The 24,745-nt window shown below is 38.3% G+C and overlaps 1 protein-coding gene and 1 long non-coding RNA gene across 4 annotated transcripts in view; one reads left to right on the top strand and one right to left on the bottom strand.

Annotated features, from left to right (window-relative positions):
* Nucleotides 1-31: 31 nt before the first annotated feature.
* dnajc19 (DnaJ (Hsp40) homolog, subfamily C, member 19) lies at nt 32-2,663 on the bottom strand. Its single transcript, XM_058638351.1, has 6 exons — nt 2,529-2,663; nt 2,128-2,179; nt 1,331-1,404; nt 1,109-1,185; nt 874-944; nt 32-191 (listed from the first exon to the last, which is right to left on the bottom strand). The coding sequence occupies exons 1-6, from the start codon at nt 2,529-2,531 to the stop codon at nt 115-117; spliced, it is 354 nt and encodes a 117-aa protein (XP_058494334.1). The 5' UTR covers nt 2,532-2,663; the 3' UTR covers nt 32-114.
* Nucleotides 2,664-2,935: 272 nt separating this feature from the next.
* Nucleotides 2,936-24,745, top strand: part of LOC131465553 (uncharacterized) — a 166,456-nt gene continuing 144,646 nt past the window's right edge. Inside the window, exons 1-3 of one of the 3 annotated variants that reach the window (XR_009241324.1) lie at nt 2,936-3,005; nt 14,539-14,824; nt 15,136-15,192. This is a non-coding gene — a long non-coding RNA (uncharacterized LOC131465553). Of the gene's footprint in view, nt 3,006-6,288; nt 6,384-14,379; nt 14,825-15,135; nt 15,193-24,745 lie in introns of those variants that run through there. The other 2 variants (XR_009241325.1, XR_009241326.1) reach the window with 2 other exon arrangements.

Raw genomic sequence — 24,745 nt, 5'->3', positions numbered from 1 at the left:
TAGGATTAAAAACAGAAAATTGTGAGCGCAATTAAGAATTTGTACAGTACGATTTTATTGGCAAACAATCAGTTTATAAAAAGGTGTTATTTGCTCAGTTTGTCACTAGCATCTTCAAGACTGTTTTTTTGTCTGGCCGTCCATCAGATCCTTAGCCTCGTTTATCTTCGCTGCAAGGTAAGGAGATCCACCTGAGACACAGACACACAGTTGTGAAATATTACTGCACCTGTGTAAAGCCACATAACTCAATTATGCTATACTACAGTACTGCCATTTTAATATCGACTGTAAAAACCTATCTGACACCAATCAGTCTACCTTATTCCAAAGATCTTTGTTTTGATTACATCAACATGATTTGCTTTCTCCAGAATAATCCAATGGTCACTTTGCACAACAGCCATTTTGACATGTTTTAGCAGCAAACCACATTAACGATGGCTCTGGTAAGCCAGCATGAGAAATGGATCTCAGCCATCATTCAGTGATTATTTACACCTGTGATTTTCCTACCATCTGGTAAAAATGGCTGCTGTGCAAAGGGCCCATTATAACTCGCTTTTAAAAGACATCCACTGCTGTGAGAACTCTGGTAAGACTTAATATGATAAAGCAGGCTGCAACTAAAATCAGAATACACATCTCGTAACAGCCGCTTAATCTGATTATGATCCCACTCAGGTTCAGGTAAATAAGAAAAAAAGTTTACATGACGGGGTCTATCATCTTAATACTGTCAATATTGTTAAGTTCATGTACTGGGCAATCGAATGAGGTAATTTATTTAGTTGAAAAAGTCATCTCTAACCAGGAGAAACCAGCTGACAATATACATCTACAGTACAGGAAACCGTTATTGCTTCCACTCACCTCTGTCTGGATGGTTTAGGATCATCAGTTTTCTATGAGCTTCTCTGATTTTGTTTCTATTGGCTGTGGGACTGAAACATCATACTAATCAGTAGGAATAGTCGTAATTCTAACATTTTATTTTATAATAAAGACATGGTGGACAAGCAGCCAGACAGATAAAGTGGTAGACTTTACGGAGAAGCAATGTTGGGTGGTGGAGAGATTTGCTTGAGTGAGGAAACTGTCCACATACCTGACTCCTAAAACAAGAGCCGCTTCTCTCTTGGTCATCTTTGGGTCAAACCCACCTTTGTAGTAGCCTCCAAAAGTCTACAACAACATATACAAGAAACACCTCACCATAATGGACACTCACTTCCCATTTATTTCCTCTAAAGTGAGAGGTTTGGACGTATTAAGCATAGGAGCATTTGGAGAACAAGATGTTCACTTGTGTGCTTGTTTTTCTTCTTACCGTCTTGGGGAAGCTCTGGAGAGCTTGTTTCATCTGGGGCTCTATCTGCCTCATGGCCTGCATGGCATAGCGACCTGGATAATAAAAAAATAAATAAAATAATGGTGGTCATGAAGTTACTCTGCCCAACTCGACCTATGACATTCTGATTTGCCAACACTTGCTGCTGATTCTGTGGTTTCTATAATCAACAAATGTGGTTCTGAACAAAGAGTTGTACAAACAACCATGACATCTGTTTTACCTGCTGCAGCTGTGCATCATCTATGAATCTTTCCTAATAAGTTGAGAGTGTTATGAAAGACAGATAACACATAATATTAAACAGCTAGTGCTGATAATACAACCAATGCCAACACTAACAACCAGCTGGATTTGCTTACATGGAGTAGTTTAACCAATTCTGGGTTTAAGTTAAAAAATAGCTCAAAAAAGAGAAAAGTCTAGTTGAAGCATGACAATTAACTGAAATCAAAATGGGGTCCAACCCAATATGAGCAAGATGTACCTAATAAAGTGACATGTGAGGGTTTGCTGAGTGCTTCGCTGTCTGTAGAAGTCAGTCTGACTGTACTGCATGTTTGATAATCATTCACCTGTATGACTGCCTGTCTGCCACTTTAATAGGTACACTTACCTGAAAGGAAACCGAGTGTGGCGTTATATCAACTAAATACTCTGAAGAATGTAATTTGAGCTGCTGTTGAATCACACAGAAAACTGCACCTGTTATTTAGTCCACCACTGACAGCATTGGGGTACAAATACATAGATGCATCACATTTTTGTGCATTTACCTGCAAATCCGGCTGCTGCCAGAGCCAGTCCCACGGCCACCATGGAACTGGCCTGCAGTAGGACAGAGGGGACAGGAGAGACATGTGCCGATTAGCTGCTACTGTTGCAATGTCAACAATCAATCTGCAGCATATTGTACTACCAAATAAACTAAATAGCACCCCCATACATGTCTCAGAGCGCTACTTTCAACAGTTTAACACGAGGTGTCGTGGTTAATTAGAGTGCTAAACCACATGTGAACTGGGTTTTAAACACGTCGTGCACATTAGAGGGGGAGCTAACATTAGCTTAGCCACTCAGAATGAACATTATGACTGTAGAGTTAAAGCCTCCTGGGCACGCGGCTGTTCCAAGATCGTTCTTCCGAGTATTCGAATAGAAGGCTTATTCGACCTACCATGACTGTGCGTTATGTGCCGTGTTCGATACAGAAGATTGGGATCATAACTTTTGACCTCTTATGATGCTCCTGTCGTTCCTGCCTGGACGTCCGTGTGTTTATGCCGGAAATTGCATTTAACTGTCGTAAAACAGGCGACGCCAAATTAAAACTGAAGAAACTTATTTAGACACATATTTATAAATGTGGAGAAAGGAGCAACACGGAACACCACTATCAAAAACAAGAAAAACTAAAAACATTACAATAACAATTACATTAAGTAAGTTTGGACAATTAGTTATTTTAATGCGTCAAAAAAATATCGGTTCCAACTATTTACGACAAATAACGACATATTAGATAATATCGTTCGTAATATATATATTTTTTTTAAATATAAACCGACTTTGGCCCCGCCCCCGCCTCTTCACCTGTCTTGTGCTGGCGGCTCTTCCAGATGAAAACGAGGTGGAGAAGGAGCTAGTTTCGACGGTTGGTACAGTTTAACACTAAATAAATACCATTCAGCTTATTAATTACAGTAACTTTTTAACAAAACTATGAGTGAAGTAGGAGCGAGAATGTCCCACATTTGCTGAAGGTTTTGATGTGTGAACTGTTGTAATTTACTGAAAAATGTAGGAGATAGCACTTAAAACAATGTGAAAATGCTAACTCACCACTCACAAGTTCAACAGGAACACTATAGTTAGAAATGCCAACTCAACATTCACAAATATAGGTCAACAGTAATACTATAGTTTAAAATGATAACTTACCATTCCCTATGAACTAGTTCCTTGTGGGCATGTGGGATGCTGCTGTTAGCTAACTATTTTGTATTAGCTACCGTAAGGAAGCAAACAGTCACAGGTGTAGTAACACTTTATGCTACAATGATAATATTTCTTGACATGTTATATTTACTTTTACTCAGAAAAAAACTGTATATGTTAGGGCTGCAATTAACTTTAAAATGTCAGAAAATGTTGCTCAGTGTTAACCAAACATGGACATGTTGATGTTCTTAAATGTCTTCTTGTTTTGGCCTCCAAACCAAAATTATTCAGTTTGAATGATTTCTTTGTTTTATGGACCAAGGAACCAGAACATATTCACGTTAAAGAAGAAAGAAACAAACTTTGAATAACCACTTAACCTATTCATCAATAGGGTGTAACGAGTCTCCAAATCCTTGATTGGATTCGATTTTTGAAAATGTTTTCTTCTCATTTAGATTTAGACTTTTTTTTAAGCCTAGGATCATTGGATTTATGTCATGATAATTTACCAATAATTGACTAACTATTTTTTTAATTCCCATTTGATTATCTACGTGGTATCACAAGTGATATACATGTCCATCATTTGTTTGCAATGTACCACACTAAGGCCTTGTAAAATATAAATAATTTATTAACCATATGAATGTAACAATAATTGGAAACCAAGTGTAAAATGAAGGGAAGTCATAGAGAGTCATGTAGCTCTGTGTTGCTCTGAAGGTCCAGCTATCTGTTGTTAAGGCAACTAAATCTGCACTGACCTCCAATAACGTTATCATACATGGAAGGCAACACCTTTGTATAGTAAGATGTGACCTGCTTGGCATGGTTCTAGTTTGTTAATTAAATGTTAAAAATCACGGTTTTCTACCACTGAATAGGGTCCCATGTCTGATGTTACAAACACATCTATAGCACTAGTTATCACTGAGTTGAATTTTGAGGATTGTTCGCTCCAAATGACGGAAGGGTTGTCTGTACATAGTTGTTTTCTGATTATTCGAATAATCGTTGCAGCCCTAGTATTGAGACTGTTTGTATATTATATTCCATTGATTAAGAGTTTTTTTCAATTATTTAACTTCTTTGTATACATTCTAAAAAAAGTGAGAAATGAGAGTGATATTGGTTCTGATAATGAGATAATAATAATGGGTGGTGGTGGTGCTGACATGTCAGAGGAGAGCTGTTACTGATGTTCTATTGAACCAACATTTTTAGTCATCTTTTGACAGGCAGGTCATTGCATTTAAAGGTTCAAGCAGAATGAGTGGTCATCAAAATTTAAATGGTGAGTTGCCAAAGATGGACTTATATCATTTGTTACAGCATATCAAATGATAAAGTTGGATTTTTATGTCCAGACATAACCTATCTTAATGGGTTTGCTTTAGTAAAAATGTAGGCGTAAAGTACACACAGGAAAAATTTAGGTGCCTCATTTTGCTCTCCACCAAAAAGCCCTGTGAATTTGTGGTTCAGAGATTCTTTTAAGATGGAGGAAAATCATTTCATTCACTTCTGTCACAGGTTTTGATGTGGATTGTGTGTGGAGGACTAAAAAGACAATGTTAAATAAGTTACAATGATCAGAAAAGTATTTCACTGTACTCCAATGCTTGTTTTTGTCTTAACCAGTGACACTTTGTTACAGTTATAGATGGATACAGCTGATGTCATACTGTAACATGCATAACATACAACTAGGATACAATGCAGTTTGTCTAACCACCAAGATGTGTGGTTCCCAAACTGTGGTACATGTACCACCAGTGGTACTGTATGTGAGCTTCCTCTGGTGGTAGGAAGTTCTACTGTATATACTAAGGTATGTGATCGGAGTGGAGCTGAGGAATTTTGACGATTGTGTGGAAAATATTTTAATAATTTCAGTATTTTCTCAGGTTATACTTTGTATAAAAAGTCGTGGCCTCTTCTGTAGATTAGACAGATGAACCAGAGTCTGCTGGACAGTAGCCGGAAAAGGTTCTTCATTCTGAAAAAGATTTGTTCCGATTGGCATTTACAATTCCATCGCTTACATGGACACAACATGAAATGATCAGATTGTGGTCTGTGTTCAGTCTGAATGGACTAAGCTTTTATTCTGATTCTGTAAACATAGCTGGTGTCATATAATGGTCACACCCCGTCTCAGGTGATGGCTAGTTTTTGGACCGAGTTTGCCTTGAACATCTGCAGGCTGTCTGTAAGGAGTAATTTAAACCCGAACATGCCCTGCTACGTCTCTTGGTGCCACTGGACTGAAACACGACAGCAGCAGCGAACACAATAGGACAGTGAAGGGCCTAATTATTGCCCCTATCATTTGCATAATTACACTGTTTTTCCGAAGCACGGGCAGTATAGAAATTGTAAATTGTAGTGGACTCGCTGTCTCTCTTTAGCGGAAGTCACATTTAAATGGAGCGAGCCTGGCTCTGCTATAGCCAGGCAGCCAGACAGCCAGGCTCAGGCACGAGGTCCCAATCATCCAGCCTCACAGACTGCTCATTCAATAGGATTTAAAAAGCCAACTGTGTGGAGAAATGAGAGTTTTTTTCCCCTTGAAATCATATGGAATTACAGTGCTGGTTGCATATGGGGGGAGCCAGTGGCAGGCACAAAAGCCCACAGGAAGCAGCTATTTCTGTGTGTTTTATTAACCCAACCAAGCAATTTAATTCTTTTGTTCGGGGGAGTTCTACTTCATTGATTAACAAAAGCGGGGATATAATTTTTTCAGCCCCTTTTGAAAAGCCTGAAATGTCAAGCCTTTTAAAGGAGATTATTCTGCCTGTGTGCGATGAATAGAGCCCAGAGTAACCTTTTGTCTACAATTAAATATTCCAGCATAAATATAAAAGAAAATCAGAGATGGGGAAGATTGAGTCAGGAGAGATTGGAGAGGTAGATCCTCTGCCTGATAGTGGCAACAGCCTGGCTCTAATTAGATATGCCAGGCGGGCTGTGAGCAGTCACTCTCCACAGCACGCCGAGAGAGGAGGCAGCCTGAGAGAGGAGGACACAGGGACACCTATCTGCTCATCTGTCTGTCCAGCGCCTTCCTCTGGGCATCCGCAAGGTATTTCAGCAGACTTTTTGTTTTGTTTTCTAGCCGTTGTTTGTTTTCCTGCAACATCTTTTGCTGCCAGAGACGGAGAGTCTGAAAGGCAATGCCTTCTGGGAAATGCATAAACAGAGAGGGCTGAATATAATGAAATCAGAAAAAAAAGTTGTGAGTTTGTTTATGATTCTGAGGAGTGATTGGTAATGACAATGCGGTGCTTGAGGGACAGAGAGGGTTTTTAGTCACTGTAGAGACGGTGTCTGGTGAGATGAAGGGGAACGATATTAAGTTTTCATTTCTCTGTTTTGTGAGTTGCAATTGGACGCTGTGTTGACATTGTTCACTGAAGAGACAGAGATTTTTGCAATGTTGCTTTTAAATCCCTCAAAAGTTTTGTTGTCACGTGTGTTTGAGATCTTTTCCTGCAGTTTAATTCCATTTGAATTTAAAAGTAAAGGAGATATATGTACAGATGAAGAACGATCACTCTCCTGTTCATTAGTGACAAGTGTTTTGCTGCTGTCAGGTGTTGAAGGTTGGTGCTGTGACTTCGTCCCAGGGGATTATTTTCCTGTCCAATCATTTTTCTGCTGTGACTTCATAAGAATGACTCATTTCTGCCAATAGGCATTAAGCTCCTGTTGCATTTTGGACATGGTTTGAAGAGACACGTGTGATTTTTTTTTTTCCCTTTTCTTCTGACGTATAAGTTCAGTTTCAGTCTAGAGCCACCTTTATGCTGGTAATTTTTCTAATTATATTATTCTAAATTATAGTTTTTTCCTCTTCAATTCAAATTGAAACCTGACATTTTAAAGACGCCTTTTACTCTTGTTACATAAGTTGAGCACTTGGGTCTCACAGATGTGCTGTTTTTTTATTTTATTCCACTGATAAATATTATATATTTCATGATTTCGTGATAAGTTGGGAGACTGTTGTGTGCTTGTTGTTTTTTTTCAATCAGGTTTGTCTGTCTCTTTACATTTCTAGTGTCAGTTTCCTTAACACCCAAAATAATGTGAAAGTTGATGAACAGTAGAACAATTTTTCAGTCAAGTCACAAACCACCTTGTCTTAACATACCAATATATTGAGTGTATCTGTGTGTCAGTTAATGTTTTTGTCTCAAATAATATGATATGATTTCACAACAATGATGTATAAGATAAAAGCAGCAAACTCCACATCCACAGAGAATGAAATGCCCTTTTTCCCCTTGGTTTTCTCACCTTTCAAAGACACATTTATCCACAAAAGTTTTCATCACAGTTAAAACACAGATGTAAAGTTTGTTATTTTATTCACCAAACAGTTATATTTGTGTCATAGTCTGTCAGTACAAGTGAGGGAAAACCATAGAGCTGAAACAATTACTCAATTAATTGATTAATCGATTACTAAATCAATAGTCAAGTATTTTGATAATCGTTTGATCTGTTTGAAGCTTTTTTCATGATCAAAACAAGATTTCTGATTGTTTCAGCTTCTTAAATGTGAATATTTTCTGGTTTCTTTGCCCCATATTACAAAGAAATCATTAAAAACTGAATCATTTGGTCATCATTATTTCCAGGTTAGTTGCAGCTCTAAAAAAGCCACAAAAAACCTTTTTAATATGACACATTTGGAATAGTAACTTTTTATATCTTTATATTGCGAGAAAGTAACGTCATTGCAATTATCTTGGCTACAGTCACACACATTATTATTACTGTGTGTGTCTTTTAACTGAACTTGACAGTATGTCACCTGTCCTGCCCTTGAACTTCAGTGGCATTTGTGAACCTGTTGGACTAAAAGATAATACATTCTTATTTTACACCAATGCAACATGTACTCATCTTTCTTTTAAATCCAGTTGAATCAATCCCAAATGTTTGCCGCTGTATTAACTGTTTAACCTGAACCCTGAAGTTCTGACTGTGCTCGCCCTCATTTTTTTTTAACCCCATTCCTAACATGGGTGCCTACTGTTTAATCTAAATTCTTATCTTAACCCTCAACCAAAAAGTGTTAATCCTAAACTAAGCCCTTCAAGAACCCAATTGCATCAAAATACACCCTCGATGGGTCGGTCCTCATAAGTACAGGACCACGACAGAGATGTTACTAACACACACACACGCCTAATTCTAATGTCACCTCTATTTCAGCAGCCTGTTTCCTCCCTGGAGGTTTTATCAGAGCGTTGGGGAGCTGATTGGAGGCGACTGCAGTAATGACTGCAGGTCGTGAGGTCACAACCCTGTTATGATAACTCTAAACTCTGAGGTCAAAAGGCTAAACGGCAGCACACACCGACGGCTGATGATGATGCCTGATAACAGCAAGCATATTCTGCTTTGTTATTTTAGCTGTTTAAGCCAAAATCAGCTCACAACTTAGAATTGCTTTTTTATTTTTCCCCTTAGATAAGTTAGAAAAAAAGAGCTTAGATAAAATTTTTTCATTTTGAATTATTTAAGAACTGAACCAAGAGTGGAAATATTTATGGTAAATATATACATATATGTATGTATGTATAAATATATATACATAAAAGTACACTAGCAGTTGACAATTGACTTAAAATAGTATTGGAAGTTTACTACGGCTGCAATTGAAGATTATTTTCATGATTGATTAATCTGTCGATTGTTTCCCAATTTATCGAGTAATGCTTAGTTCAGGAAATGTCAAAAAAAAACTCAAAAACGATGATGTTTTGTCCACAAACCAAACATATTCAGTCTGAGATCAAACCTCTGTTATATGAAGCAAGTAAAACCAGAACATATTCACTATTAAGAAGCTGGGAAAAAACCTGAGAACTTGTTTTCATTATTAAAAAAAACTAAACAAAAACATTCAAAGCAATTATCGACTTAAAACTTAATTGACGACTAATTTAGTAATCACTGCAGCCTTAACTTCAGTCTGTTGGTGAAAGCTGCAATCCAGTGTTTTAAAAAACACATTATTTGGTTAAATCTGAAGCATTTATTTTGAAAACTCACATTTGTTCTGTATACTGTTTTACGAGGTTTTTTCATTTTGGCCCAGCATTTTATTTTGTTGTCTGGGCAAAAGTAGGCAAAGCAAAGAAAATCCCCTAACACTTGCCCTTGTCCTTCCTCTAGTACGAATACAATATGCCACAAAGCCTGTTTAAAAATGTAGTCAGGACCAAGGAAAACATAATGGAAATGTTTTTTTTATTGTGTGTTACAACTTGACATGAGAGCAGACAGACATGCAGTGTAGTATATAGACAGACTGGCTTCTACAAACGGACAGACAGACATGTATAAATCTGGAATAATGCTGATTTTTGACTTTTCCCAAAGAGGACTGCCAGCCCGGCAGAAAGGAAACAAGAATTATTCAATCAAACACCTCTCCTTCCATATCCAGATTTGACTCCAGCCGCATAAAGCTGGCTGCATAATCCTTTTATCAAACCCTTCGATGGAATACTCTTATTGGAAATACCCAGTGAGAGAAATAATATTAAGGTCAGTTTTATCTCTGGTTTATTTTCTCCTTTAAAAAAAAAAAAAATCACCCCCTACTTTCCGTTTTTATCTTGAGACAATAATTACTTCAGGGTTTTTTGCGGATGGAGACTCAACTGCTGATCATGAATGTTCTCTGACCACTGAGGGAATCTCTGGCCTCATCAGTAATAACAGGATGAAATTGTCCTCATTTAAAAAAAAAAAGTGTGTGGACTGTCGGTAGCCTCTGTCAGACAGGTTGGCGGGAAAATGTAATGTGGTTTGGCTGGTGATGATGGCTGTTTGTATAAATATCTGCAGATATGGGGGCTGCAAGAGCTGCCATTCTGTTGTGTCAGCGTTTTTACAGCTGTATACTTATACTATACTGTGTGAGAGTGTGTTTTCCCAGGCTGAAACAATATTCTCCACTGGAAGTGACTTTTTAACAATATTTGCTCTTCAGAAAAGGCTGCGACTAATGATTAATTATCTTATCCATTCATCTGTTGATAATTTTCTCAATTAATCAAGTGCTTAAAATGGCAGAAATTGTTGAAAAATTAGGTTCTCGAATGTCTTGTTTTGTCCAAAAACCAAAATAAATCAGTTTTAAGGATTTGTGTCTTATACGGAGCAAAGAAAGTAAACAATATTCACATTTAAGGAGCTGAAATATCAGAAAGCTTGCTCCACTCAAACCAATGAATCGATTACATAGATGAAGATTAATGTAGTAATTGATTAATAATTGATTAATCGAATAATCATTGCAGCCTTATTTTGCAGCATTAATTATTATCAGATACTTTAATTTTAAGCATAAAGTTTTAGTTACTAAGTTAGTTTTCAATGTTTTTAGCAGGTGTGGTTAAAGCCCAATGTGAATTACATTTAGGGCAAAACAAGATGTTTGAGAACATTGATCAACATTTTTCAGCAATTAGTTGAGAAAATAATCAACAGATTAATGTATTGTGATGAAGCAAGTGAAGGGGTAAAAATACAAGGTTTAAAAAAATAAAATAATAATTCCATCTTTATATGCAACATTTATGGCATTTACATTTTAAAAGTAAAATGTGTAAAAAAAAATAAATACAAAATTACCAATACTAATACTTCCTGTGACAATTTCAAAATAAAAGTCTTGATCTGTTTTCCGAAGGTAAAAAAAAATGTATTTACATTAACTAAGTGCTGCACAGATCCTCAGTATCGTCTCTTAGAGTTTAGTGTGAAATATATATTTAGATGTCCACTCTTGGTTTAAAAAAGTGACATTCTGGGGTAACTGTTTCTGAGGTTGTTTCTCATCTTAGCTTCAGTTCTGTGGTCGATCTTCTCTTGAGCTGAGCAACAGTCAACTTGACCAGAGGTGACCAGTGAGGACATCGCTGGCCAGGTAAAACTGGTTTGCCGGCCACATGTTGCCCTTGAGTGCTGTTGATGCAGTTGTATATGTATTTTGTAATACATATGAACTGATCTTTATTTTTTATTTTTTTATTTTAATATACTGTATATTCAAGGTCTTTTGGAATCGGTACACTTAAATGTTTAATCAGTTAGGGAGCATGCTGTTGACCAGTGGTTCTCAAACTTTTTACACCAAGTACCACCTGAGAAAATGTTAGTTCTTGAATTTACACCAGCATTAAAACACAGTGGTGTAAATAGGCTGAGGAAAGTCAGCTACAGACTTTCACAAGAGGCTAGAGGCAGATGTATTCCAATATGATAATGAAAACGTGAAAATGTAACAGAAAGAAAACAGAACAGAAAGAAAAGCAGACTGAGACAGAGAGCAGCTGTGTTTGTGTACAGTATGTCTTTGCAGTTTATTTTCTTGTTGGGGTGATAAAGTTGAAAGTGACATTTTCTTTATCACCTTATTCAGACTTTCATGTATCTACATGACAAATGCCATCTCCATTGACTTCTACTGTACTTTGTATTTAGGGCTAATTAGCTAATGTCATTATTCTAAGTTGCTATATAGAACTGCAACTAACGATTATTTTAATAATCAATTGATCTGTCGATTATTTTCACGATTAATTGAGTAATCGTTTAGTCCATAAAATGTCAGAAAACGTTAAAAAACGTTGATCAGTGTTTGTCGAACCTGGATATGATGATGTTCTGTCTTGTTCTGTCCACAAACCAGAATGATTCACTTTTAATGATTTCTTTGTTTTATGGATAAATAAATGAAGAATATATTCACATTTAAGAAGCTGAAACAATTAATTATTAATTTAGTAATCGATTAATCGAGTAATTGTTTCAGCTTTAGTGCTATATTAAGATTTTGAACATTATATCTGTTTAAATCAACATGTTAGCATTAACAATATTAATGTTACTGACTACTGACGCTTTTTCATTAGACAGTTCTAGCACTACTCTCGGCTTAATGTGACGTCGACAAACTCCCGGCCACTGATTGGTCAGAGAGTGTCGTCAGTGGAAGAGTCATGAGCGCGACGTCCGACAGGAATCAAACCCATTTTTATAAAACAGCAAGAGCGATTGATCGAGCATATATAAACTATATAAAATATATAAAATGATGTCTGGACAGTGCTATGACGACCCCGCCCACGTTGAGGATGTACTATGAAGTGTGTGAACGTGAATGTGTCTGATACCCAAACCGAGTAGAGCCGAGTCTTGGTAGAACTATACAAGGAAAAGTGTCATTAGACAGTTTGGCTAACTGTACCTGATCCTGTGTGTTTGACAGGTGTAACCATATGGGGACCACTTTCACAGTCTCACACTCTCAGACGGTTCAGCCGCTGCACAATCTGTGAGTCCAACCTCATATCAGACAGAAAGTGAAACTGCACAATGATAACAGTTCTGCCTGTGGAAGATGTCCAGACCGGGTGTTGTGTGCGATTAACCTCGGTGGAGGCTAACGTTTCATCACACTGATGGAACTGACACCGTTTGAGACCCGGTCATTCAGTCCGGGAATTAACTGACTTCTGTCCATTAGTGTCTCTGACCACAGTGGCCGTCAGTGTGATGACCTGGTAATGGGATAAGAAGTCACAGTTCACTCTGCTCCATATTTGTGTTCGTGCACTGAGTGTGTTCCAGACAGTAAGCTGTAGACGCCACGTGTGTGTCTTCTTGTTTTTGTATCCCTTTTAGGACATTTTTTCTAGCATATACACTAACATTGTCACAGGACCAGTTGTCCTCCTAGAGACCAAAACCTGGTCCTAATGATGCAGAACCTCATTCTTGAGGAACTGGTTAAAATTTGTGCTAAGATTTGGATTGTGGTTGTGGCTAAGGTTCAGGATAAAGCTTAGTTTAGGTTGCCTGAATGAATGGAAGTCAAAGCAAGTGTCCTAAGAAGAATGGCTATGCAAACCTGTGAGAGTGTGTGTGTGTGTGTGTGTGTGTGTGTGTGTGTGTACAGACCTATAATTATCCGTCTAAGGAAAACAAGTACAGAGTGAGTGGTCCATTGTGGAAACAGGATTATAGCCTTTGAGAGAACAGAATGCTCTGCGCTTTGTGTTATGTTTTCAAGTTCAGTCTGAGCTGTTTCATTTGAGAGGTGTGTGTGTGTGTGTGTGTGTGTGTATTATCAATCCCAAGGCTTGCAGTGTGTCTCATTTTTTATTAATTCCCTCCATGAACAGTTATATACACCTGTGAATATGCTGCTTTGTTGTCTTGGTATGTGACCCAGTGTAGGCCCCGGGGGCAGGCAGTTATTAATATGACCAATGCATGCAAACACACACACAGATGCACACGAGCAAACAATCTCTTTCTCTCGCAATCAAACATCTCATTTAGTTTGTTTTGATCAAGGTGTAAGACCCAGAGAGAGAGAGAGAGAGAGAGAGAGAGAGTGTGAGCTGCAGAGACAAAGCGTGTGAAAGAAAGAGAGAAAGAGGAGGCAGGCTTTTCTTCCTCAGAGTTCACCGTGTCACTTGTGTAAGAAAGCCGCCAAACCAATAATTTTGTCAAGTTCTTTTTTTAGCGGAGCGGCTGAAGCGTCTTTGGATTGCCACATGTATAAAGGCAGCCCGTATAAAGCCATTCACAGTGCTGAATGAACACGCCATCTGTGGGGCTTTCTTATTTCCTCTTCTCCTTTCTTCTCCTCCTTTTTCAAGCCTTGTAATCAAATTTGAGCAAAATCAAATGGCGGGAGGATAGAGGCAGAGCAGTGGGAGGGGGGGGTGAGGGCGGGGGGGTTCAATGAAAGTACCTTTTGTTGGTCTGAAACGAGCAAGTAATTTACAAAATGCCCTCCCTTTGTGCAGGGGGCTAAGGGAAGAAAGAAATCAGTAGCTTTTAGAAGCTAGGCCTTGTGCTGCAACGGGCAAGATAATGAAAGCCGTCTTGTGTTTGTGGGCTAGAGAGCATCTCAAAGGCAGACCGGGCCCCGGCTCAGGGTTAGCATGGCTGCTGAAGAAGAAAAAAAAAAAAAATCACAACACTCTCCTCTGTGTATGTGCGTGTATGTGTGTTTATGTTTGTGTGTTTGGCAAAGAGCGGCAAAACAGGACGGCTGTGCCCGGCTACTCTTGGCAGAGACACTCGGAGCATCAGACAGAGTTGTGAGATGCTGAGGAGGAGAGAAGAGGGAGCAAAGAATGGTTTCATCTGCACTGGAGGAGACTGCTGATCTCCTGTTACCTGTTGTCCCATTGCAGGTGCGTGTGGCCGGCCTTGCACTCGGAGGTCCAACTCCTCCTTGGATGAGCGTAAAGGAGAGATGAAGGTGCAGCAGAGGAGGAGGAGGAGGAGAAGCACTCTGCAAGGATCATTGTGCTGACGGATTACGAGGCACATGAAGAGGATTTTATCTGACTGTTTTCATCCCCCTGTTCCTCCGTGTGAACGCCTCGGGACGAGATCACCTGACTGCTGGAGGACACTCTCCGTTTACCTGCAGGGATTATTACCTGAGTGACACCTGAGCAGACTGCTTTATTACAGGTCAGATCCTCTGGAATATTAGTTCATTTCTAATTGTTGACTCTGAATAACAAGTCATTGAATATGATTGACACATACACAGTGAGACGCCGCCAGGCAGGTAATTTACCGTGCTCACCTGTGAAGAAGTCAGTGACAGTTTGTTCCACGTGTTCAAGATGTTGACAGCTGCATCACAGGAGAGTTTCAGCTGCGATGTGGGGAAATGAGTGGCAGACATTGTTGGAATTGTAATAATCAACAAATTAGCCCTGACAACATGTCGCTATGAAGTGCGTTTCATTTCAAGTGTGTTTATGTCTGGCCTGCAGACTTGCTCCCTGTGTACACCGAGTGGACCGAGTTTTCTTCCTGCCTTACAGAGACGGGTGAGTTTAAAACTATTTCTATTATACAATGTCATGTACACACACTCTGTCTCAGTCTAAAACAGTATATATACATATATATGTATTACTTTTACACATTTGTTTCACCTTATACTTTTTCTCTTTATGCATTTATATCTTCCCCTTCAGTCACTTTCCAGCTCATGTGGCATCTGAATTGCTTGAATGGGTTTAAATTAAATTAGGTTAAGTGCCTGAAGAGTGTGTAGTGTGTTTACACCATCAATGAAACGTGTGCTTCTCAAACTAAGTTTGTGTGTGATAACTGCAAAAAAACCACCACCTTCATTTTCTTAAATTCATAGATTTTGGTACAGTAGTTTGTCTTAGTTATCGTCACAACATGCAACTGTTCCTTCAGTACCTGTTGGTTGTCAGCATCACTCACAGCTGGTTCAATCTTATATCAGATTTTCTATTTTAGCTTTCACAATAGTCGGTAACCATATGATAATGTACAAAGAGGTCTTTCACCATATTTGTTATCTTAATCTCATAATTTAAACATCTTTTTGTGAAGATACAACTAATTATTCAAGTGTGCAGGGCCAAACTTCAGCCAGTGGAATGAGAGTTTTCACAGTTTTGTTTTTAAGTTGCTAAAAAAATATTGTGGGATGTGGAGAAGCAGGAAGTGCCCAAATCCCACCATGTTACCAAGTTTTTTTTTTTTTTTTTTTTAAATAATAACAACATTTCGTTGTTATACTGCCTCTAAACTTTGTCGCTCATCCCAGATTATATCATTATCACACGGAACATTTACCGTAACAGAAGTTTACTGTCAATAATATAGTAAATTAGGAACAAGAGGAGAATCGTGACATGATTGAGACTCTGGGGTTGTTTATTGCCGGTCAGACTACATCCGTGCGACTTTTATGACGCGGTGAGATGTCACACAGGAAATGTCAGATGATGTCATCACTGGAGAAGAGAGAGCGTGCTGGAAAGCCACAGGTTAAACGAGCAGTGCGGCATGCGTGTCAGTTGGAATTTATTATTGATTAATTGATTAATTTGTTATCAGATTTTTCTGTAAAGTAGCCGGTGAGACACTACAAATAGACACAATAACTCCAATGTTCTGTTTTTTGTCTAGATTTTGCTCGATAAATGACTGAGATGACTGATGAGTCTTAATTCTCAGCCACTGTCATTACGACAAAACACTTCCAACATTGTCTTTTTCACTGTGTAGATGTGAATATGCATTTAATAGTTTATTTTACTACATGTTCCTACTTTTATTCTTTTTTATTTAAATATTTACAAATACAAATTGGACGCAGACTTGGGTAACTTGATTGAGAATTCAATTTATCTAGTAACTTAATTTTATTGTTTGAAAATGAATCTTTGAATTTCAGTCAAATCATAAATAATTTCAGATTATTTTCTATATTATTTTCTGTGCAAAATGTACACACTGTATATCATCCTCTAACATTCCTATGGGACGTTTACTACCTTCTGCTCACAGCAGTAGTCAAACAATGAATAATTATAAACCATTTCACTTATCAGTGATGAAAGTTGATTTTGAAGCGACAAGAAGCGATTGTTTTTGTCTAATATAGTAAATTCTGGGTTACCATAGCAACACAGAAAAACATTTTTCTAGTTGTTTCTTTGCTTTCATGCAGGACTATGCATATCTAGTAAATTTGACAGCACACACAAGAAGAAAAGAGACGGTGGACACAATAATCTGTTAACGACTAATGGCCAAATGTCACTTTCAGCAAAACATGTCATTATTTTTCATATATTTAACCCTTTCTGTTGATTTTCTGCCCCTAATCTGCACCAAAGCCACATGAATCAGCTGCATTAATATGTGACTCATTTAAGAAATATGTCAAAGACAAGACACTGTTATTCAAACATATACACCTGTAGGTCAGAGTAGAATAATACAGTAAATCAATCAATTTAACAAATCAACCTTCCTGATATTTTATTTTTCAAGGCTTTAGACAAACAGGTAACAAACTTATAGATATTAAACTGAACCAACCTTCAATTCAGTTTTTTTTTCATTTGGTGAAGGTGATTTTAATTTAATGGATGATAATGAGGACAATACAGTGTCACTCATTCTCTGTTCATTCATCTATTTTATAACATCTCTGACATCTTGATAAGTTTGCTTTAACAGAAGCCTGGTTTGAATATTTGTTCACAATCTGGTTTGAACAAAAATCGGTTTTTGACCCAATAATTCAGTAATGAAGTAATAAGTTGTTGCAATAAATATATTTTATAAATGAGTGTTGCTTACTGCACAACTGTGTGATATAAACACCAAAAATATGAGTGGAAGTAAAAGTCTGTTGGAGTAGATTTCGCTCCACCTAAGTGTAACCATCACATGTTTAGTAATTTCCCATTCCTTTTTCTTTAAAAAAATAGATAAAAATACTTTATTGAGGGGAACAATAAACACGAGCTGTATTCAAATGAGCTGAATCCTCTAATGGGTTATTGAAATGTCAGAATTTGCACTGCAACAAATACGCTGGTTAAAATTCAATTGGAACAGAATGAGTAATGAGCTATCTCACTGTTGCCACATCCTAACAGGCAGAGTCTCTGTGGGTCTGGAGGGTCACAGTCACTTAGTCACAGTCACACAACATGCATCGCTGCCTTTATTGTTGCCAACAAACCAGTCCAGGTGTGTGTGTGTGTGTGTGTGTGAAATATTCAAGCCTTGTTTTGCTTTAGCTTGATTTTTTCTATCTTTATTGAGGAAATATAAAACTGTTCACATTATAATATTATTGTATTTTCAATTACCCTTTAAAACAGGATTCTCCATTGTTATTAACAGTTGTGCATCTTGAGTCACTGATATAATTCCCTTTTATACTAAATCTGTAAAGTGTAAACATTCTGTTTATTCTGACTTTTCATCATTTAAAAAATACAGCAGCTTCTCACAAACTACTGTTTCATCCTGGACATTAATAGATTGAGAAGCTGCGGTCACATTTTTGTCTCTGCTGACCTTTTTCTCAATGAGGTTTTTGAAAAATAAATAAATAAACAAGTATAGTACACTAAGTAGGAGTTACAGATTCATTAAAATGTTTTTACATCTGCAGTAATCTTGTTTTCTTTACAGGATTTTCCTGTAAAGAAGTGTCATGCTTAATAGATGTGCGAAATGTACGATGTTTAAAATTTGTAGTGCATTTACTCATCAGAAGGTTGGTTACACCTGTGTGTAGTACAATGCACAAGGTTTTTGGAAACTGGCAATTTAAAGTCTGACCCTCTATTTCAAAACGTAGTAACCCTGAACAGGTTTAAATCTCCAGTGTAGAATTTGGTATTTTTGGATATTTGGATTTTAGTATTCTGAATGTGTGCTTTATATGAGCAATATTCAATGCTTGTGTCACTAACCCCCTCAGATTTACCTGACGCCTTATCCAGCCTTCTATCCAGCAGCGCCCATTGTGATCATGTGGTCTCTGCATGTTGGATGCATGTAGAGCCCACATGATCACAACAGCGTGTGTGTGTGCTACTTCTATTTCACAGGTTAAACATTTTTCTTTAACCTCTGAAATCAGAGGCTACAAAGCTACACAGTGAGCTAGCCGTTAGCACCACGCTAGTTCATCCCGAGGCAAGCTGCTAAAACAACATTATTTCATAAACCTGCGCCTCCTGTCGACTATCAACAGCCTCTGTTTATTAATTATACCCCAAAAACCAGCCATGCCAAGAGCTTTCTGTGTTTTAAATGTGTGTTGAAGCTCCACACTCGGAGTACGTCTGTGGGGCCGGGCTCCAGGTTTACCTGCGAGTCACTCACCCTGTGTGGGTTGGGCTTATCCAAAATAGTACCTGGTGATAATTCTTAAACCTAAAGTTTGCTGCTGTTTCACTACTCGTGCGGTTGTTATTCTTCCACCACTTACCTGCGTAGATAAGTCCTGCCCACTGCTCCTGCGCCCGGTTTGTGTGTGTGTTCACTACTGGTGTGTAAAAAAGATGAGTTAAATGCAGAGGACAAATACTCTAGCACTAATTGGTGTGCAAAAAGTTATTAATTGTAATTCTAAGGTCTCCCTTGTAAAAGAGATCATTGATCTTTATGGGACTAACCTACTTAAATAAAGTAGAGGTGGGAATCACCAGCAATATTACAATGATATTTAAGTTGCGATACGATATTACGATATTGCTAATCACTAGCAATAATATATTGCTAATCACAGTATTAATGTATTGAGAGTGAGCACTTGGCACCATCTAGTGGACTGAAATCTCAATAGATTTTTTATGCTAGTCCACAAAACGTTTAATGTTTATGTATCAGTTAAAAATGTATACACAAAATATTGCGACTATTTCACTCTATAGATTTTCCCCCGACCTCTACGAAATAGAAAAGATAAAAAATATAGCTGAAAGTAGGTTCATATTGTTTGTTTTTTAGACATTCATGTTAAAACTATACCTGAAAACGGCAAATGTTACTTGAATATAAATAAATATGTTCCAGCTTCATTTTGTCTCTTATTTAAACCCTTAGTTTTCTTTTTTTTTTAGTGCCATATATTGTTTCTTTTTTATCATTCAATCACAGTGGCATTATGCTTATTAAATCTCATGGGTTATTAATCTCTGCGAGGTTAGCAGGGTGCTGTGACCCGTACAGCTCCCCGAGGACCCTCTAATAACTGCTGATGGGCTGTTAAACTGGTGGGTGGGACCTGAGATGCTGGATGGTTGGGTCTCACCACCAATTACAGCTCACTGAACAGGCGAGACGGATGATTTCATCTGTAATCTGTGAGTGTGTGTGTGTGCGCAAGTGATGAGTGAGTGCACCTGCATGTGTGTATCTGTCATTCTGGCTCCTCTTCCACCCAACTAGCGACATACAGGCAGTCATTTGCAGCAGCAGCAGCCAGTCATTATGCCCATCATTTACTCTGTCAACTGTCTGACCCACTGATTTGGACGGCCTCTCTTCTTAACCTTTGATCTCTACTCTACTCCACACGAGCTGGAGTGCAAATTAGTTTGTGAAGCGCTGGACAATTGTGTGTAGGTTTAATTAAATAGGAAGTAGAGGAGATGCATCTTTAATACTATTCTATCCACCTGTGTGCTAATGGGGTACTCATGTTTAAAAACATGTTTAAATGTATTAAATCCTTTTGCAATATTGTTTTGCAATAACATTTTAATAGTTTTTCCTTCCTTCTTGTCCTTTCTTCCTTCTTCCCTGTGTATAAAATCAACACACGGACATGATGAAAGACCATAAATATTACCTTGTCTTCAAGACTGACATTAATGGCAGGGTACTTCAAGTGAGACCTGTTATAAAACATGCACTTTTCCCGCATGCAGGTAAACAAAAACAGTATGTGAATGAGAACACCTGTATATTCTAGTCATCACAAAAGAGGTTGAGCTGGAATTTCACTCACTGGCATCAAGCATCTTGTCATTTGTGTGTATAACAGTTGTGTGTATGTCTGTGTGTGTGCGTGTGTGTATATTTATGTATATGTATATGTATATATATATGTATGTATATATATATATATACACATATATATATATATATATGGCATGTTACTTCTGAATATAATGAATTTCTGTTTCAGTCAAATTATCTCTGTGTTTCTCCATATGCCTGTGGCAACGTTCCCACAAAACATAAAGAGTGTAACCCATTATATGAAACAACTCAGCAAGTGAGGTGGAATAAGCACACAGCATAAATAAAGCAGATAGATTCATACAACAGCTGCACAAAAGTATGTATGATGTTCTCAAAGTGTCCACAAACCAAAAATGATTCCGTGTTTTTTCATAATTTCTTTCTGATATGGAGTAAAGAAAGCCGAAAATATTCACAAAATCAATGAGCTTGTTTTAAATATTAAAACCCCCCACTTGATTATCAAAATAGTTAAACCAGTTCATGCCTAACCCCAACCTTAATCTAACCACAATTAAATAACTTAACTTAATCTTAACTAGTTCCTCAGAAATGAGGTTTTACCTCATGAGGACCAGGTTTTGGGCTCCATGTGGACTACTGTTCCTTTACAAAGTCGTGTTTATGTTTATGCCAGAAAATTCAGTTGCAACTTATTAGACATCTATCATGCAACTAAGGATTTTTTTCGTAATTGATTAACCTAATTGATTATTTTCTTGATTAATCAAATACTTGTTTGTTTCATAAAATGTAATAAAATGTGGAAAATTGTTGATCGCTGTTGAACCTGGAAGTGATGATGTTCTTAGCCCTCCTGCTCAGTTTGACCCGCTCGGTTCAGAATTACACTGTTCCCCCTGGCTGTGGGATTTGGAGGTAGCAGGAGGGTTAATGTCTTGTTTTGACCACAAACCACAATTATTCAGTTTTAATGATTTCTTTATTGTATGGAGCAAAGAAATCAGAAAATATTCACATTTAAGAAGCTAAAAAAACGGAGAAACTTGATTTTCAAAATAGTTGATGATTCATTTAGTAATTGATTAATAAGCCAATAATTGAATAATCCTTGCAGCCCTATCGACCAATTTGAGGATTTGGCTATATTTGTCAGCCCAAATTTAAACAAAATAGTTGCCAGTTGTGCATCGTGTTTTCCTTTTTCCCTTTTGAATCCAAACCTGAAGTGAAATATGGCAAAGAACCTTCAAGTGTAATTTCCATGGCTTGTTTTTCCTCATGTTCTTTTACTACAAAATCCCACAAATATCCCAATTTAATTCAAACATATCCCGTGCTGCATAATTACTTTGTGACTCAGTTTTGTGTGCTTACACATGCATCTTTAATGGCCTGCAGCCAAAATAATCTAAGTTCACATACAGTGAAGAAACAGGTGTGAGTCAGTCCCTTCATTTAAATACCCACTAATACCTCCTGACTACTCCATTGCTGGGATTAACCTCGTGCTACTTTGTCTTAGCAGCCGCTCATGGTGGCTCTAACTAAAGCCTCATGAAGCCCTGCTAACGGCGATAGAGGCTGAAATTAGGCAGCTTTCTGCCATAAAGCTGCCACATTAATGCAGCCCTCACCTTGGCCTGCAGGAGCCACGTTAGCCGCACAGCTAATCCAAACGCTAGCAAAGTCAATCAGTCACACATTAAGCTAACTAAAGCTACCCCTGCTCTGCCTTGTCCTCTTGTGATAAGGTAATGAGGACCCAGAAAGGGTGAAGGTGAAGTTTGGAGGTCATGTATTTGAGTTTCAGGTGCCATATGTGATGGATGACCACTGGGAACCTTGGTAAATACACCCACTCTGGTGGTAGAAGGTTAGGGAGGAGGGCATTGTCTCAAGATGATACGGCAATGAGAGGCTTACGGAGTTGTATCAGTGCACAAGGACGGCGAGAATCATCTAAGTGTGACACCTCGGCTGCATAAACGGTGTTAATATTCCCCTTTTGTCTTGTCCTGATAAGCTAATGAGGGTTCTAGCAAGAGGTAACAATGGTGTTAAGCGAAGAACCAGGGACAGTGGAGCAGTTAAACCTCCTGGGTATACACTGCAGGGTGGCTCCCATCTCCAGGTGTCTCCTGCCATCAGGAGTTGTTTCATTTCAACTTCCCTGGTAAAAGTTGATTAATGCTGAGGGAGTAGAAAGGGTGATGGTCACACAAAAAAATATGGTCTGTCCCAAACCGAACCTTTCCGTGGAAATACAGCTTATACTGCAGAAAAGTATAAGTAAGTACCACATCTTCAAATAATATTGTTTTAAAGATGCAGTAGTAGCAAGACACCTATAAAGACAGGTGTGCTTTCTCAAAACTATTATCCTTATTATTTAAGATCCAGAATAACACAATCCATTTGAGCCAGAAATCAGGTTATAGTTTGTCTATTAAAATCTGTTCTTAGTGGTAAGATAATGGTGGTTAAGATAATGAAAACATTGGACATCAGTTTTCTGGTTTTGGCCAAAAATACATATTTCAGACTTAAGCTGTTAGTTCTCAAGAATCTGCAAAAAAAGAGTAAAGATTAGCTTGATGCACATGGTGCGTGTATTCTTCTCGGTTTTTGGTGGCAGCGTTACAGTGCCACATACAGGCCTGGCATATACATATGCTACAGTGTTTAGAGCCAGTTTGTGTGTGTGTGTGTGTGCATGCACATGAATGTGTGTGTAACGTCTATAACTAATGGTCCAGATGATGAGCCAGAGGATGAGGCCTCATTTAATCGTCTGCCATCCATCAAACGACAAGCTGTGACAGCCTCACAGTGCACAGTGTGTAGGGAGGGGAGGGACAAACACACACACACACATAAAAACACACAATGCAGTGTCAGACACACACAATGATGTAATCAAAAGAAGAATTATGTATAAAACAAGCAGATCCTACACACACACACACTCACTCTTCATGTGTTTGAGCATTTTAGCTTGAGTTATTTTTTAAATCTGAGTGCTTCCGCTGTGATATTCATAACTCAATACATAGTGTTTTTCCCGTCTTTATATTTTCTTTCTCAGTCTTACTTGGACATAACACTGACATGGTTTGACATAGAGTTTGAATAGACCTACATCGATTGGAAGAGAGAGAGACAGAGACAGACAGAGAGAGAGAGAGAGAGAGAGAGAGAGAGAGAGAGAGAGAGAGAGAGAGAGAGAGAGAGAGAGAGAGAGAGAGAGAGAGAGAGAGAGAGAGAGAGAGAGAGAGAGAGAGAGAGCCTCTTGTCCATCTCAGACAGACGCACACACACACACACAGAGCTTCACACAGCTGCACACACACACACACACACACACACACACACACACACACCCATCAACTGGCACCCTGCTCTGCTTTTAGAGCCATTACTGTCAAACAGCTGTTAGCACGTCAAGAGAAGTGGTTTTGATGGGATAGAGCGAAGGAGGGATCGAGGCTGAGGGATAAATGGTCAGGGCCAATAGATAGATGGATAGATGGATGGATAATTGGAAAGAGGGAGGGGTGTGAGGCATGAAGTGGTGGATAGATGAATGGCAGTGTGGAGAAGGGCTGGGCCGAGCCTCCGTTTAAGTGAGGACAGATTTATGTGGGTGTTAGAGAGGACTCCAGAGAGGAACAACCCTTTATTTGGCAGTCAATTATCAGATAGACCCAGTGGCATTGCAGTCGACGGCCATCACCCCGAGACGGTTCAAGAGTGAGCTTCAAACAGTGGCTCAGCGCACAGAGGTGGACAACTGAATGATTAAATGAGGCCTCAAGAGAAAAAAAATGATGGTTTCAATTGCTGAAGGTGCTGCAGTCGACTTAAGTTTTTGTCAGAGCACTGCGTATCATGCTGTAGCCGCCGCTGCCTCTCTGTGTCTCTGTGTCAAACCAGAATAATGGCACAACTGTATAAAAGAGAAGCATCCTATGGCAATGGACAGTGGGACATAATGTGGTTTTTACAAGACCGGCTTTAACACGAGAAGGGAGTAAATCAAAAGATTAAAAGATGACATTTAAAATATATAATACTGTACCTGTAGAGGTTGGC

The sequence above is a fragment of the Solea solea genome, chromosome 9, assembly GCF_958295425.1.
Source record: "Solea solea chromosome 9, fSolSol10.1, whole genome shotgun sequence".
Lineage (NCBI taxonomy): Eukaryota > Metazoa > Chordata > Actinopteri > Pleuronectiformes > Soleidae > Solea > Solea solea.
The sequence above is the reverse complement of the archived record's forward strand: the minus strand, read 5'-3'. Positions and strand labels throughout refer to the sequence as shown.

Excerpts from the sequence above, each read along its gene's own strand:
- dnajc19 (XM_058638351.1), bottom strand. Across the intron at positions 1,405-2,127 it reads GGCAGCAGCCGGATTTGCAG|GTCGCTATGCCATGCAGGCC; the intron begins GTAAATGCACAA and ends TTTATTATCCAG. Across the intron at positions 192-873 it reads CCTAAACCATCCAGACAGAG|GTGGATCTCCTTACCTTGCA; the intron begins GTGAGTGGAAGC and ends TCTGTGTCTCAG.